The sequence below is a fragment of the Corella eumyota genome, chromosome 1 (assembly GCF_963082875.1).
Source record: "Corella eumyota chromosome 1, kaCorEumy4.1, whole genome shotgun sequence".
In the NCBI taxonomy this organism is placed as follows: Eukaryota; Metazoa; Chordata; class Ascidiacea; order Phlebobranchia; family Corellidae; genus Corella; species Corella eumyota.
The window spans coordinates 12,439,054-12,456,435 of NC_137490.1; the positions used below are offsets into that span (position 1 = coordinate 12,439,054).

The 17,382-nt window shown below is 27.8% G+C and overlaps 4 protein-coding genes across 5 annotated transcripts; 2 read left to right on the top strand and 2 right to left on the bottom strand.

The window, feature by feature from the left end:
- Nucleotides 1-2: 2 nt before the first annotated feature.
- On the bottom strand, nt 3-5,805 carry LOC145745842 (uncharacterized). Of its 2 annotated transcripts, none has more exons than XM_082564024.1 (12): nt 5,667-5,805; nt 5,368-5,511; nt 4,980-5,182; nt 3,419-4,267; nt 2,662-2,720; nt 2,283-2,419; nt 1,930-2,072; nt 1,593-1,741; nt 1,358-1,432; nt 1,093-1,149; nt 754-828; nt 3-647 (listed from the first exon to the last, which is right to left on the bottom strand). In XM_082564024.1, exons 1-12 carry the CDS (start codon nt 5,745-5,747, stop codon nt 493-495), a joined length of 2,127 nt encoding a protein of 708 aa, XP_082420150.1. In that variant the 5' UTR covers nt 5,748-5,805; the 3' UTR covers nt 3-492. The 2 variants fall into 2 exon arrangements, with proteins under 2 accessions (XP_082420150.1, XP_082420143.1); XM_082564017.1 differs by having other exon boundaries at nt 1,358-1,450.
- Nucleotides 5,806-6,075: 270 nt separating this feature from the next.
- Nucleotides 6,076-6,732, top strand: LOC145740730 (ubiquitin-like protein ATG12). Its single transcript, XM_082558559.1, has one exon. The coding sequence runs from the start codon at nt 6,133-6,135 to the stop codon at nt 6,463-6,465; it is 333 nt and encodes a 110-aa protein (XP_082414685.1). The 5' UTR covers nt 6,076-6,132; the 3' UTR covers nt 6,466-6,732.
- Nucleotides 6,698-8,026, top strand: LOC145740729 (proteasome maturation protein-like). The gene is made up of 4 exons (XM_082558558.1): nt 6,698-6,864; nt 7,011-7,122; nt 7,378-7,525; nt 7,660-8,026. The coding sequence occupies exons 1-4, from the start codon at nt 6,779-6,781 to the stop codon at nt 7,731-7,733; spliced, it is 420 nt and encodes a 139-aa protein (XP_082414684.1). The 5' UTR covers nt 6,698-6,778; the 3' UTR covers nt 7,734-8,026.
- Nucleotides 7,925-17,032, bottom strand: LOC145740728 (PAN2-PAN3 deadenylation complex subunit pan3-like). The gene is made up of 18 exons (XM_082558557.1): nt 16,763-17,032; nt 16,276-16,476; nt 15,921-15,998; nt 15,558-15,742; nt 15,091-15,235; nt 14,323-14,469; nt 13,664-13,840; nt 13,064-13,182; nt 12,574-12,736; nt 12,079-12,237; nt 11,611-11,727; nt 11,186-11,311; nt 10,842-10,971; nt 10,423-10,537; nt 10,078-10,190; nt 9,739-9,868; nt 9,440-9,643; nt 7,925-9,280 (listed from the first exon to the last, which is right to left on the bottom strand). The coding sequence occupies exons 1-18, from the start codon at nt 16,809-16,811 to the stop codon at nt 9,149-9,151; spliced, it is 2,490 nt and encodes an 829-aa protein (XP_082414683.1). The 5' UTR covers nt 16,812-17,032; the 3' UTR covers nt 7,925-9,148.
- Between the last annotated feature and the right edge of the window lie 350 nt (nt 17,033-17,382).

The following is a 17,382-nucleotide window of genomic DNA, read 5'->3' on the forward strand; positions in this document are numbered from 1 at the left end:
AATAGTATTTTTTTAGTTTTATTATAAAGTGCAGTTTAAACTGCAAATGTAAGATTGAAGAACTAAGGATACAGATTGCGAAAGCTAATAAAACATAAAACAGTAAAATTAAAAAAAAATTAACAACATATTATTACTCACAGTGTAAAAAAATAGTAATGCCAAAATATTAAAATTTAAAAATTATCTTGTTCAATTAAACAATCACATACTTTTTCTAAACAGATTTTAAATACATTAAACGTTACAAGAAAAACTAAACATTGTTGTGAAAAAATTGAAATATGTAACCACAGTGGCTATAACTATAAAGCATTGCATATTCTATTTTTGTTTTCCAGTTAGGTAGTAAAAGTAATTTCCTTTAATAATATTAGGTAAACTAACCAATGCAAGGTTATGCTATTCAGCTAAAGGTGTTTGTAACATTTAATACAGTGTATTACCATTCTCTTTGTTTTTAAACCTGATGGTAGGACACTAACTAATGTTTTAGGTTTCTAATAATTGTTCTTTAATCAACAAATAACAAGTTTCTACTGTTTCAAAATCAACATTTTCCCTGTGTTGTTTGTAAACTTCCCCGATAGTTAAACCTTGCTCAAACATTCGGTTTAAGCTTTGGTAAATATTGTCACCAATTTTTTCTGTAACATTATAAGAAAATCTTAGCAAACAATTAAATAACCAAATCAGTAATAGTGCAAATCAGTGTTAACTTTTTCAAAATAAAGAAGAATATAAATAACTTACCAATGCAACCTTGCTTTACTGCTTCCAATGTAGAAGAATGTTCAGTTAGTGTTCTTGTTTTATCTAATTCATCATCTAAATAAATGTTCAACAAAACGACACGGTTAAAAACATTACAGGTAAACTAGTTTTTCAAAACCACAACACTTAGGTGTCTATAGCAGGGTTATGGATAATAGGGATTGCTTACAAAAAAAAATTTAAAAATGTGGTTATTTTTTTCAGAAAATTTAATCTAATAACAAGTCTACTTTTTAAAATTGGTTATAAAATCATACGCTTTTTGGTACATTAAAATATGTAAGTCGAATCTACATAAAAAATGGGCAGGCAACCTACCAAGTTCAAAATCATCATCATAATCATCTTCAAAATCATCAACATATTCAAATTCACCTAAAAAAATTTAAATTAAAAAAAAATAATTCCATATGTACAATACCTCAACAAACAATATTTAATAATTTAATGTATTTAAAAAACTTATTTGTAGTAAAAAAAAAAATTTAAAAGAGCAAATATGTAACAAAACATGCAAGAATTTACATAAGATAAAGGTACAGGTTAAATATTAATCTCATATTTAAAAACAATCAAGTGGTACCTTGTTTATCGCTTGAACTAAATTCATTTGCACTGCTACAACTTTCCAAGGTCAAATCTTTCTCTGGACTTTTTCCTACAAAATGAATCAGATCTAAAGAGTTTTTTTTCAAATTAAATTACGACCCTACAATTTTTTTGCATTTAGTTTTATAATTGTGGGACTTATAGAAAAAACGCAGTATATATACACACAGGTTATGCTCAGTAAGTTCAAAATTCTTTTAGTCCTAAACCTTTATTTGTTTGTCCATTTTTCCCTAATAACCATCCACTGCCCGGGAGTTTTTTCTTCTTTTTGTGTTCAACTTTACTGGGTTGATCACCAAGAACGATTTCTTCTGAGCTACTCCCTCCACGCTTCAGCCAAGAGCTACCAGGCAACCTGTGAGTAGTTTAAAAATTTTGAATGTGTTAAAAAATTAAAAAAAAAAATTAAAAAAAAAAACATTTAAGTTTAAAAATTTTGAATGTGTTAAAAAATTTTTAAAACATATTGATTTAAAACGTTTTATCCAGTATATCTAGAGAACCATGCATTCTAAGTAACTAATAATTTTATTTTTCACTGACCTTTTCTTTGTATTGCGTCGTTTTTCACTGTCTCCGTTACTTTTCAAATTTGAATTTTTACCATTTGTAAGGTCAACAGATCTTTGTACGGTACTTACTACGAGCGATTTTTGAACGGGCTGGGTTTGTTTATTTCTTAAAACCTTGAAAATCAGTAATTATATTTTAATTCAAAAAATAAATTTATCAGATTTACTGGTTTCTTATAAATTTTTTTTGTTGGCTTTCGAAATCCCGTTTTTTTTTAATGTAATTAACATTTTTGGCATTGTGCAAGAAAGTTAAATTAGAAAAATTATCACTTTCATTTTTATTTTAATTTTATAAAAAAATTGTTTACAAACAAATTTTACTTGTGCTCTTTTAGATTGCAGCCAGGCGCTTCCCGGTAAGTTTCTTCCACTAGTTGTTAATGTGATTACATTTGAACTCGATTTATTTCCATCCCCATCATCACATTCTATTATTTCTGGGATTTCTTCATCAATTGCTTAACATATTTTACATTTAGACTCAACTGTGGCATTTAATTTAAGTAAATATAATATTTAGCTTTACATTTTAAATGTACAATAATAGAAAATTTTGTTCCGGTTTAAAATTTTTGCAATTGCCTAAAAGTGGCAAAAATCTAAAAAATCCTTATTTCTTGTATAAGTATACTTGAATTTTTTTACATTAAAATTTGGCAAAATGAATTTGCAAAAAAAGATATTTTATTAAATTTCTTACTTCTAGAAGTGTTTAATTCATCTTCAGAATAATTTGAAAATTCATCTGAGGAATATTCTCTGAAAATCAAAATAAAAAATAATAAATATTTAAAAAAAATATTTGAAATACTTTTTTGTATAATTTACCTCCCAGACAGACTACTTTTCAACCCACAAAACAAAGTAAATAAGAAAAAAACATAATAAAATCACAGGTCTTAAGGGGGTATTTATTATTTAACATTATTCAAAGAAACCAAAACACAAAGAAAAATTTCCAACAATAAAAATGTGAACAATAGGGGGTCTACTAAGTTACACATTAAACTTATATTTTAAAATTGAAGTCCTGCAAAAACATCGCAATAAATCACATACTATTTAAAATCAAATTCATAAAAAAATAGTTTTTTTACACACCATAAAAATTATTTAAATGCCAAAAACCAATTTGCTATTTGAATATTATACAGTTGATAACTTATTATTCAATGAATTTAAAAATATAAAAGTTTTTGTCTAAAATAAACAACAATATTTTTACATTTTAAATCCTCTTAAATTAGCTTTTTGTCTTAAAGCCTATATAATACTATAAAATACAATCTGGGTTAGACAATTTAACAAAAAAATCAATAATAAATTACACTTTGTTTTTTTTGTTATAAATTTAAAACAATGTGTTGATAATATCATGATATTTTTTCTACTTTAAATTTATTTATTAATGGAAATAATAGATTATTTAGGTTAACTTTTACTTTACTTAAACATACCTTTGTGTTTTAATTTCTCTTGCTGTAAAATCCTCATCTGAAATATAGTCTGAATATTGACGTTCTGAATCTTCATCGCTTGAGCTCGACAGATCGATTTTATATCTTCCACTAGGTCTTCTACTTCCTCTGTCTCCATAACCAGACCAGGTAGCAATAGTGTCAGTTGAGGTCTCATTTAATTCCCTAACCACAGCTGAATGGGGGCATGTCTGTGGACGGCTTGAATCAATTTCAGTAAGTTGTTCGTCGACGTTATTATTGTATTCTCCATAAACTGACAAGGACCGCTTAAGCGCAGAATCACTTAAATTGTTTTTAATTCTTGTGGTGTCATTGGTGATTGTGTCTTGCGTTGATCTTAAAAGGTCATCTAAGTCAGACATATCGCCCAAATCATCCAAATCAATTGCTGTATTGTTTTGTTTCTGCGTGCCATTGCCAGTTAGCTCTGGAGTTCGCATTCGAATTTTTGAATGGTATTTTTGAAGAGCAGGATGTTCTAACAAAGTTTCTGCTGTAGGACGATCATCAGGATCTCGTGTCAGCATTTTTGCGATTAACTCGCGAATAGAGTTTGATGTGCTGGCAGGTAGGTCAGAATATTTTCCATTTACAATCTTGTAAAATAAACTGATAAGGTTGGCTGCATCAAATGCAGGTTGCAGGGCGCACATTTCAAATAACAAACAGCCTAAAGCCCAGACGTCAGATTTGAAACCGTATGGTATATCTTGGCAAAGTTCGGGGCTAAGATAACAGGGTGTTCCCACACAAGTACTTGCCTTGTCAAGTGTGTGGCCAATCTCCTTCGAAATTCCAAAGTCACCCAGCTTCACCACTTCATTTCTAATATAAAAAAAATGTTACATGTATTTATAGGTAAACAATAATATTTTTATCTAAAAAATAAACTATTAGCAACACAATAACTTATGTAGTAGCTGGATCTATTAAAAAATAGGATTTGTAAAATTGTTTAGGTAATACTTTACATAGTTAAAAAAAATAACACGTATTTGTAAGTTAAACAGAAACAGTGGCTTAAAATAAATTGTAACTTTAAATTCTTAATTAGGTTGTTTTGTTACATGTTTACTTCTAAGTCATGGGAATAGTACTTCAAATTATTCTTTTCCAAAACAAAGAAACTGGACTTAAGTTTCATTTCTTTTGGAAACAATTAAGTAAATGTATTGTGTACTTAGGCTAAACACTACGGTTACTCAAAACACTGTATATCAATTACACTGAAACATCTATATGTAAGATTACTGTGCTTAATCCATGGTGCAACTAATCTTATCGACTAATATTCTATTATTAGCAAAGAGGATTACTTAAATTTAAAAATAACAAACAAATTGTGTAAACAGTGAATGAAATTAATCAGTAACATACTAGGTAGTACTCAATTTAAATCTTATCAACAGGCTACTATAATACAACAGTTAAAGTAGACCTACTGTAAATGATTAAATGTACATTTTTTCAATCTTTAAACCCCTAAAACTAATCTGTTACTTTACTAAATATTTGTAAACAAATATTTTTAACTTACTTAAGAAGGAACACATTTTCTGATTTCAAATCTCGATGTAGTATTTTGCGTTCATGAATATATGCAACTGCCGACGTGATTTGAGTAATCCACTCCAGAATTTTATTTTCATCAATTTTTTTGTTAGTTTTTTGTGCAAGTGTAATATTGTCTTGCAGTGTTCCACCATTGCAATATTCGAGAACCATGCTCATGTTACAGTTCTATTTAAAATAAGTTTACAGTTCAAATTAAATTTAAATTGATTTATTAAAAAAGTATCTTACATTTAGTAATACCTGAGCTTCAAGTATAAAATACGACAAACTTTTTAATTTTGCTAAAATATATATAAAATCTTTGTCTAATAAATGTACAAGTTTGTTAGATAAAAAAAAAAATAAATTACCTTCTCATCCAAGAACCATTCATAACATCTGACAATGTGATAATGATTTAAAGTTCTTAAAATATTTGCCTCACGAATTACAGATTTTTTGCAACGTGATCGCCGGGCTTCATCTATTTCTATCTTCTTTATTGCAACCAATTTCTAAAAATAGAAGCAATAAATGTATTAAATTCTGTCAATTTTGCAGTAACAAAAAATAAAAATTATAGCTTAATTATTAACGTTAATATCATTTTTTGTAAATACGTAACTTTTAAGTAAATCGGTAAATGTATATTTTTTCTTTTTAAAATTACCTGTAACTTTGTACTCCTAGCCAAATATACTGCACCACTTGAACCTTTTCCAATATGCGTAATAATTTTATATCCATCCATTACTAGTTGTAAAAACCAAATGCGATAAACACATGTAATCTCAGATTTGCAAAATCCTGTTGCCACAGACTCTCGTTTATTTTGTTTGTGTTGTTTTAATCGCAAAGTAATCAAGCAAAACGAAAATACTACCATTGAGGATAAATTTTTACTTTGTTTTAATATTACAATAAAACTAAATTTAAATAAAGAATTTAATTTTTTCTGAGTTAAAAAAAATCTTTTACCCTTTTAAAAACTACAATAACAAAGAAAAAAGCAAAAATAAAAAAACAATTTTACGCATGATTTCTTTAATGATACTGAATTTTTCATTTTCCATATTCTCAAAACACAAAGTAAAACAAAATAGATTTAAGTATACCAGCCTCACTTGCATCGGGAAATGAGCGTTGACGAAACGCAGGCTGTTGTTAAACCTGACCCAGTAGTCGAGGAACAAGTAAAGCCAAAGAAAATTGACATTTTACTTAGACCAACTGGAGATGCCCCAATTTTAAAGAAAAAAAAGTGGCAAGTGGATCCGACGAAAACGATTGAATGGGTTATTGGATTTATGCGTAAATTACTAAAATGTGAACCTTCCGAATCTTTATTTTTATATGTTAACCAAGCATTTGCTCCTTCGCCCGACCGTGATATTGGTTCTTTATATGATTGTTTTGGTGGTGATGGTAAACTTGTATTACATTATGCTAAAACACAAGCTTGGGGTTAATCTCTATCTAATTTATATTTTACAATTATATCATGTGCAATATAATGCAAAAGTCTTTTTTTAATTTTAGTTAAAAAAAAGTTGTTCCTCTTTTGGTAACTATTTCATATTGTATTGAAATGTCATGTTTCAAAATGTATATAAATTGTTTAATTGGAATCCCATAAAGACACAATTTATGTATTGACTTGATTAACATTGGAACTAAAAGTTTTGTGTTTTATTTTTATAACATTGTTACCCTAAAATACATGCTTTATTCCTAGATTTTATAAATTCCAGTTTAAATTGAACAAACTCTGTTAAAATAAATATGTTGAGAACTGATAAATTTCAAACTAAAACTTTCGAAAGTGAAAGTGCTGGTGAATATGGGGTTGAAAATTCTCTTAAAACGGGGTAAATATAAATTTATAAGTTGTACATCTGTATTTATGCTGTAGTGTTTAAATATCAATCGGAAAAAGTCTAAAATATAAAAACACCCGACATGACCTTTAAAAATTATTGCTGTTGTATAAAGTTAAAAATTATTTTGTTTTTAGATTAAAAACTAATCGTAGTGAACTGAAGTATAATCACCCCCTACAAGAATCAGAAAAAGATTTTAACATTCGGTCAAGAAACATGAATATGTCAATGCTTAAACAAAGCCAGGTATAAATATCAAAATAAAAGTAGTAAGAGTTTAACAAGAAAATTGTAAAGAATGCAATGTCTCCTAAGTGAAAAAATACAACAATGTACTATTGTAACAACTTGTTAGCCTTTAGTATTATATGTAAATATATAAGTATTGTTCATAATGCTATGTCATAGGTATACATTATTTCAGGTATTATTTTGTTGTATTTGTTGTCACATACTAATTTTTTTGTGCTGCATTTAACTCAAACCGTTTTTACTTTACAGGGAATTGCTGCTCCATTGAAAATGCAAATGGAATTAAACGCTGTAAATAAAATTGTCATGCGGTTACCCTGTTTACCCACTTCGAATTTTGCCCAAGATATTTTAAGTGGAAATGATGAAACAATTATGCCCCAAGATGTTTTTGGAAGTAATTTTTGTTTAATTTTATAACATTGAACTAAAACTTTCACATTTAAAAATATGCACTTCAGTTTTGATAGTTAAATTTTTAACTGGCATACATACCTTTTTATATTTACTTTAACCTTTATATTAATGTAGATTGTGAAGATAGTGAAATAATGGGAGACCCTCATCTAATGATGGAGCACAAACTAGGAATGAAGCCACTCTAAAAACTGAGAACGAATATTATTGAATCAATAGTTCATGTGTAGACGAAATACTTTACTTTATTTTCTCATCATTACAAAAATAAAAACTCTGCAAAATAAATTCTAAACAATTTGTGTAATAAAGTTATAAGTTCCACATTAAAAAATTCACTAAAAATTTATAATTTTAAAAATATCACTCGCTTTTTTAAAATCTTTGTCATTTTATTATATCAACATTACGAACAATCTGCAATGTAAACTGTAAGAAACAATGACCAATAAAAAATGTTAGAAGAACTGAAAGCTTACTTTAATATATCAATAAGTTAATCGACTGAAACTTTTATCCAAAGTAATGTGTACCATATCTGCAACTTTAAAACATGTATTACAGGCAGTTACAGTACAAAAAAAGCTACTTGATAAGTATAGAAAATACGGTGGCCCCTCGCTTACAATATTAAAACGAGCCATTTTAAAACGTTATGGCAGGAGTTGGGGGTGTATAAAATTTGTAAAACTATTAATATAAAGTTTGAATAACAGTGCATCACACAAATAAACAAAGTAAGCAGCAAAAATACAAATCCCACCCAATTAAAATGGTGTTTTATACAGGCAATGGTACAAACAAAAATTTTTTATTAACAAGGACAAAAGCTCTTAAAAACAGAATTAAAATTTTTTTGAATAATTTTGCACTAACAAAGCTTGCTGCTTGTGTAAAGAAAATGTCTAAAATAAAATACATTCTTTACTGAAAAAATGTTTGTTTGTTTAGTAGTACAAAGTTTAAACAATTGGCAATGGATTTAAAACAAAAGATTTCATTTTTGTAAATTAAACAAACATTATAAACAATTGAAAAGTTATATATTTGTAGTATATTAATTTTTCATTTTCCCAAAAACTCATGATTAAAATTGCCAAATCTGAATGTTATATTGCACTTTAACAAATCATTCACCGTTTTAAGAAGTTGGCCATGGTAAGACAGTGGTATTAAGTATAAAATGTTTGTCATTTAAAATTTCACAAATTGTACCATTTAATTTGACTGCCATGTTTTATATTTTTATACATTCTATGTTATTTATTTGTAACTATTATGAGGTAACCTTAATTTAACATTTCTTAAACTTATGTTTAACAGATACCTTATGTTAATACCTTCTGTACATCACTGTGCCAACACCAGTTTTTGGTCCATACAGAGCAGCGAAAAGTGTAGAATCAAAAAAATATGACTGGCATTGCCCCAACAATGTTGCTGCATAGTGTCTTTATGTAAGACAGAATCCAATTTTGTTTCAAGGCCGAAAAATGCAGTTTATGCTGTTACTTACACACCTTTGATGGGAAATATTAAAGTGAAATCACAAGTAAGGCACTGAAGTAAGAAAACCTGAGGGTGAACTGAAATTCCGTTCACTTTAAGTAGGTTTGTTGATTAGTTCGTTGAAGCATTTGCCAAATGCTTTCTTTAGCTCCTGGTATGACACGACAAGTATGTTTTGTTCGTCGCGTGACATCAAACACAACTTTTCAGGAACTCCTGCATCCAACTGGACAAACATTTAACAAAAATATTAATTTTTTTGGCAAAAACTGGCTTTGCTTAACCACCAAAAAAAATCCAATACAAAATAAATACAAGGTAAACATGTGTGAAATTTTGTTATTGTATCTCTTGTATTTTATACATCACCTCATTTTTAACACACCTTATTAAGACACTGTACAATATGGGCAAGATCAATCCAAGGTGCTCCTGTCTCCGTAACTTGATGAAAAAGATGATCCCGGAAAAGTTTGAGAAGATATCGATCACCCGTTTCCGACCAAGCACGTTCCATCCCGAATTCAGGCCTCTCATTGATTACTCCAAGTTTGGAAAGCATCCGGAAGAGACGACCATTTTCAACTTCCTTATTTTTTAATTTAAAAAACAAAGATTTAAATAAAGGCTAAATAATTTAAGAGTAAGATTTCCTTTTAAGATCCATGATTTCTCCAACCAAACCTTTGCCAACTCATTTTCAATGACATCACATCTTAACATGGCAGCATCAAGTTGAGTGTAAAATCTTGCCCCGATCATCGGCATGATGTCATTTACGCTGTGGGGACGTTGTTGTGAAGTCAGCAAATATCTGAAAGTGAGTAAAACCAGAAAATTTTAATATAGATTAAATTTTTATTATTCAACACCTAAACTTTAAATAGAAGTCTCGAGTACTTTTTTTAAATAACTTTTTTTATATTATATTTTGAATAATTTTGTCAGCAATAATAATTTACATTATTATACATGAAAAGCGTTACCCGCTGATTACAATATTACTAAACCAATTTCACTTACAATATCAAGTTCTTAAGGTCATTGGAATAGTTCATGACAACAAGATCAATAGATTTGTGAACATTATCTCTCTGAATAGATGAAACTGAATTGCAAGCAAGTGCCAAGACCACCTGGTATTATTAAAACAAAGTATAATTATTTTAAAAACAGTTTAGAATTTTGGTTGATTTGTTATCGAGTTTGGATTTTAAATAAAAATAACACATTTTTTTATTATTTTAAAAATAATTAAAAAAAATAATTGACAATAAAAATAAGTTGTTAATAAATACAGATTTATTTGAAGTTTCATTAAGATATAAATTATTAACAAACTAGAGCCTCAATAAAAACATTAAATACCTTTCCAAGAGCTATCATGTCATCTTGTTGATATTGTTGCATGTGAGCTCTTGGGTTTGAGTGTGAGTTATCATATCCAAGTACATCAAATATTCCCACCCCATTAATTCGAACACTTTACAATTAAAATGATTAATAAACAGCGTATTAAAGTAGAGCCTACTTTGATATTTCGATGGAGGTATACTGATAAGCATAATTTTATAAAATAAATCAATCAAACTGTGATAAGATGTTTAAATTTCAGAAAAAGAAAGAAAGCTTATCATGCATTTTAAGATTTATTTTAGGTATTTATTTGTTATCAGTACATATATTACAAATAACAGCAGAAAGTTACAGGTTATATTATATATCCTAATCAAAAAAAAAAAAAATTGATTTATGTTAAACTTAGAATATTTTCGTTAGTTTTTTACCGGGACTTGTCAGTGATCACAATCTTAGTTGGATCCAGAACTCTACAAGCCAACCCAGCTGTGTGGATACATCTTAGTGCAGAAGTAAGTTGAACCACATATGTCCATATTAAACTTTCTGGTAATAATCCTGAAAAAATACCCACCTTATTAAAGAATTTAAAAAAAAGTGTCAAATATTTGGTCAAGTTTTGTTTGAAAAATATAAAGTTCTGTTTTTTTAAGAAAAAATTCTTTTTCTTTGTGTGGCTTTTAAAAAATGCCTTACAAAGTTGTTTTATGTTTTTTTTAAAAAAACTTTAAATTTTTTTTTTATTTGGAATACAAAATTAAATACATTTTACCTGCATTTTGCCTTGCTGTTCCACCATTCCATTTTGTTTTTGAAGCGAAATTATTATTTGGATTTTGAAAATGTCGTGACATCATCGTTTCTGCACCAGCATGGTAATCATGGGCAAAAACTAAAGCTAAAAAAATTAACATGAATTAACAACTGTGGTATAATCCTATGTTACAATAAATTTAAATTTAATGGTTTAAGAATGTATTAACATTAATCAATTTTGTGTAATTGTAGGCTTAAACTAGTTAGCATAAATATGATAACATTTTTTTATAAACCTTAGTATCATTTATTTTAAAACTCTAGTAAATAGAAATTATTGTAATACATATTTTTGTTGAGTCTTAATTTCTAAAATATATAGTGCATATCAAGACAATTTTTTTTTAAAATTGACAATTTTTTGAAAATATGTTTTCCTACAATGTTCTCCGAATGCTTTAGAAGTAAAAACTTCCCTCAGTTGAACCACGTTACCATGTTGTAACTTCTTCCACATTTCAACAAGGACCATACACTTTTCATTAAACTGACGAAATCCTTTTAAAGAACAAAATTGTAATAATTGGTAGAAAATATTAGATTTTTAGTTAAACTCAAGAAAAAAAATTTGACAATAGTATATCAAAGAAAGTTAACATAATCTTTGAAAGAGTTGTTTAATTATTTAGATGGCTTATCTTAAATAGGATTTAAATGAGATAATTTTTTTCTAATTTAGTATATATAAATATAATTTAAACATGTCTAATTTGTTTAATGTGAGTAAACTAGCTGCTTAATACTAAATTTTTTAAAAATATTTAATAATAAATTTTAAGTTCTTGTTTTTTTGAATAACAGAAAAATTAATATTTAACAGAAAAATTAATATTTAAATTGTAAATTCACCATGTATTCTACGCAGGCAATAAGGCAGGCCATCCTTATGCTTTATGGCCTTGTAACACGAGGTTATAAATCCAAATGTGCTGGATTTTTGGAGTGGATTTTCTGGGGCAGGTTCGAGCGGAAATAAACAGTGGTAGTTGTCAACTTGAGCTGGTATGCCTATCAAAAAAGAAAAATTTATAACTTTGTTAAAATTTATAACAAATTTTTACATAATTTTTGTTACTAAAATTTTTTGTTTTAAAATGATGTAGTACATTTTTAGTCATGCAATGCATAGCAACTTATTTCCTTTTTTTTTAAATGCAATAATTTTTCCTAGATAAACTTGAAAATTAATTTCTAATAAAATTTTGGCTGAAAATAAACACAGAATTTGATAATTGAAATAGATGTAAAGTAAATATACACAATGGTTTAACTTCTGAACCAATAATTAAAATTATAAAAAAACTTAAATTTTACCAAAATAAAAAAAAATTAACTTCAATTTACTTGGATCTTGTTCAGTGTCGACAGTCAACATGGTGAGAGCATGTTTCTGCATTATTGCTTGTCTTAGTTCATTGCTCATAAAAAACGAGGGAGCATTTGCCTTTAATGTCATGTACTCGATATTAGGGGGCGAGCCGGGAAAGATGTGGTACGAGGGCATAACCTAGTGGCAAAAAGTGAAGATTACTGTAGATTAAAATCATTTATAAAAGATTTTTAAAATTTATTCTTATTAAAAAATATATACTTGGTTTATATTAAGATAAAGGATTTATGTTTTATATTATGTGCTTCATACATTTAAAATTTGATTGTTTTTTTATACATTTGAAAAATATACATTCATCAAATTCATACATTCGAAAATTTCTTATACAATCAAAAATTTTTTATATTGTTTAACTAGAAAACAAAATTTGTAGGCTACAGTATCATAAAATAAATTACTTTAATACCAGTTATTTTAAGAAAAATCATTTAAATTACATACCACTGAAATATTTTGTCTGGATGACTTTTGCGTAAAAAAATAAGTTGTTCCTCCATTTTCTTGTGCCATTGGTGGTTGTATACTTGTTTCACCTTCACTGTAAGGCTGTTGTGCCAAATCTAAAAACAAAAAAATAAAACTGATTTATTTGGATATCCCTATTTAAAAAGTTTTAAACATTGCAATTAACAACTAAACCTGTATAAACCTGTATAAGTTCGAATGCTAAAGGCTAACTTAAATACAAGTGTAATTAAATATTATTTGTCAAAAAAAATAAAATAAATAAAAGGCATTATTTGAAGTGGAATTTAAAAACATAAATCCTTTTCAACAATTATAGTACATTAAAAATGTAGAACTGACAGCGTTGTGTAATGGTCGGAACATTCGCTACACTACATGAGGTTCTGGGTTCAATCACTACTGCTCTTATGCTGTAGCGCCCTTGGATTAGGCGCTATAAAGGTATGAACTACTCTGACTGAGCCAGCACTCAATCAGCAGCATAATTATTAGGCAATTCCAGTTTATAATATCCCAAGACAACACGGGTTAAAAAAAAAACACAAATCACTTAGTTTACATTCTAGCACTTACTGATTTGATCAATGTTTCCCCCGGTTGAAATGGGAGGAATTGAGGGAGAGCTTCTGTGAGTGTTCATTCTTCTGGTAAGCAGAGGTGATGTTCGCTCAGGTGTAGCAAGGTTACTGGTTAGGGAATCCATAGCAGGGCGGGGTGGAAAAGGGGACGAAGTTCCAGGTGTAGAAAAAGCTAAAATAAAATTTTGACAAAAAAACTTGAGGTTATTTTTTACTTTATGTTAACTAGAAAATATAAACAACACTTTAAACAACATCTATTCACTAAAAACTTAAGACTAAAAACTGTAAATGGTATTAGTTTATTGGCTCATTTTAGAATTCTTAAAATTCCTAGTTTAAATGCTACAAACCACTGATTTTTCTAACATTTCTTTTGTTAAAAAGCCTTTGCACAGATTCTTCAATAAATCTAAAACTTTGCTTTAAATCTCTACTGCCTGCTCTTCGCTTTACTGCCAAGTTTAACCTTTGACCTTCTTACAAAAAATATTTTTTGACTAAGGACTATATATATATATATAACTAAAATACTAAAAAAATTACCTAAAAAAAGGAGTTTAATAAAAAAGATGAAAAATATGGGGCCGTAGGTTAATAAAAATTTGTATTAGGTGTTAAAGTCTGTATATAACAAAAAAAATAGTATATGACCTCCAACAGAGCTAGCAGTCTGAGGAGTACTGCTGTCCCCAGTAAAGTAAGTAGAAGAATTGTTTTGAGATTGTGGAGAAGTAAAAACAGAAGATACTGATAATCTTGGCTCCATTCCGGATGCTTGAACAGGTACATGGCTTCCTCCTTTAAAAAGGAGGACATGAACTTAATTTTGAATTTGCAATTTAACAAATTGTAAAATTAACAATTTAAAATTGTGTTTTAAAAACCATCAAATAAATTGGGTTAATAAAGGTATAAATAACAAACAAACTTGATAATAAGAAATAATTTTTGCAAACCAATAGTAAACAAATAAATACAAAAGTGAAAGTAAAAAATATTACAAAAATAATTAATACGAAAAAACTTAATTAAATTAATTTACTAAAATTTGGATACAAGCCATAATACTGATGTTACTATCTAATTTATAATTATCAGTTTTTGACATATGTCTTATTGTTTTCATTTTTTATTTCACATATAAACAGTAGTTGTGGATAAAAAATAAACAATGTTTCTCATTCGAGTTAAACTTAAAGTTGAGTGCCATCAAAATAAACTAGTTGAAATTACCAATTTTCCAATTAAGTACTACACTTATATTTAGCAAAATAATAAATACATTGTGGTTAAATGAAAAAGGTATCTCAACTAAAAATACATTTAATTAAAAAAGTATATAATCAATATATTGTTCAACTAATGCAAAAAAATAATCAAAGTAATATAGTTAGTTAGGTTATCAAAACCTAGATATACCTGGTATAAATTCCATAATTGACGACACAGGATTATTTGGCAACTGCTGACTCATTCTGGTGCCTTGGGGCTCAGGATTTCCCCCATTACCTTGGGGCCCAAGTGGAGGGGCAATAAAAGTGTTCCCCTGGGGCATAAACCCCACCTTTTTTAAAATTAAATAAAATTTATCACATTGTAGACTAATAACCTATATAATTTTTAAAATGTAGACTTAACATTTTTAACCTCCAAAAAACATTTCGAACTTTTAAAATTTTAGCACAAAAAATAGATAAATAGATTTAACCAAAAGTTTACATATTTAACGTAAATAATACAAAAACTTTTGTTTAAAGCAATATATCCAGTCTACAAAAAGAATTGCATAACACTACAACTACTAGTGCAATCAACAAAAAATTATTTTAAAACTTTAATTACTTTCATTATTCTAGTATAATTTAACAATACTTTTACTTTAGTACCTGTTGCTGGGGTTGTTGGATTCCATTTATCCGACTAGGAGGTCGTTTTGGTATAAACTCAGGAAAACCCCCGTTTTGGTTTAACATCGGAGCAGACATGTTTCTTGGAATAAACTCGTTTGCTGTTGGGTTTGGTTGAGTGCTTGGAAGGAATGGCGGAACCATGTTACCTGGTGGCAGCGTTCCTGTTGGCAATAATTTGCATTTAAACTACAATTTATTTTATTACACGCAACTACTGCCCAACAAACTATGAGGCATTTTAGAAATTTGCATAAAACTTCAGGAATTTGCATAAAATTTTAAGAATTTGCATAAAACTTATGTTCTGAATAGAAAATTAAATAAATAAAATATTTTTACCAGCATTTGCAGACAAATCCATGTTTTCAAATTGTTGACTCAGTTGATTTGGCATGGTAGGTGGTGGAAATTGATTGCCTAAAAATTGACATTGGGGTTCAATTTTTTTTATTTTTTTAAAATAAGTAAAAAATGGGATGACTTGCAGTTTACATTCCTTGAACAAAATCATTAAGTTTTTCGCCTAATTTCTTCATACTTTTACGGTACCATAAAATGTATTCTAAACAATTGTTTCTGCTAATTTTAACGATTCTTACATTTTTTTAATTTTCGATTTTAAATTTTTTTAGGGATAATCATCTACTAGTTATACTAGTTATTAAAAAATATGTTAACATTATCATAAGTTTACCAGTTGTTGGCCTGAAAGCTTTAGCCTCCACAGAAAGAGAAGTGTCAAACTTGTTCATGTTCATCATATCTTGAGGAGTAAACATATGATTTGGATGCTGCACTGCATCCCCTGCATCCTGATTCCTCTGCATCAACTGTTGAAACTTCGATTCTTTAGCAATTCCAAAAGAAGGTAGGTCACCAGTTAGCGCACTGTTAACTGTGATAATAAAATCAAATAAATACTCTTATTAGTGTTACTTAATAAAAACGAATTAAGTTTTATAAAAATTATATTTTATTGCCTTTGTGTTTTTAAAATTTATAGTTGTAAGAAAAAACATACTAAAATTTATAAAAATACACTATAAAAAGATTTAAAAATCACATGTTGCTTGAAATTAAGTGAAAATTACTGTTTATTTGGCTCAAAAATAACTTACTTTTATTTAAATTTTTTGCAAAAAAAAAATAATAAAAAAATTTATTAATCCCTTTACACTTACTAAAATTGGTAGGTTCAAACATTGAAGTTTCATTGTTGGGGTATTCCATATTCTAACTGTCTAAGGTTTCGTGATAATTACCAAAGCTTTTCTTGATAATTTACTTTTTAGTTGGTGCTATTTTAAATTCATTTTCATGCACCAACAATAACTTTTGAATAATTAAATCAGTTTGTGTTTCATAGCTTATGCCAAATTTAAAAGGGTTGATATGCGACGTGTTCCAATATTAAATTTTAAACTTTTTTCGTCCTATAATTTATTAGCTGTTCTTCTATTACAATTTAAAACAAAATCATTAAAATAAACAACTTTTATAAAAAGTACAATTACAAATAAATTATTAATAGACTGATATATATTAATTTTAAAAAATTAGCATTTTCTGTAAATAACAATCGCTGACCGAAAAAAATAAATAAAACTTCAAAAAATTGTTTTTAAAAACCTTGCAGAAAATGAAAAGGCGGAGGTGTGATAACTAACAAAAGTTTAGTGGCAAGTGCCATAACTTTTAATATAATAGCCATCTACCATTTATAAAACCATTAACAATCATTGGTCGTTAGACATTTTAAATTCCTCGTAGTGTTTAATATCTTTATTTATATACTTTATAA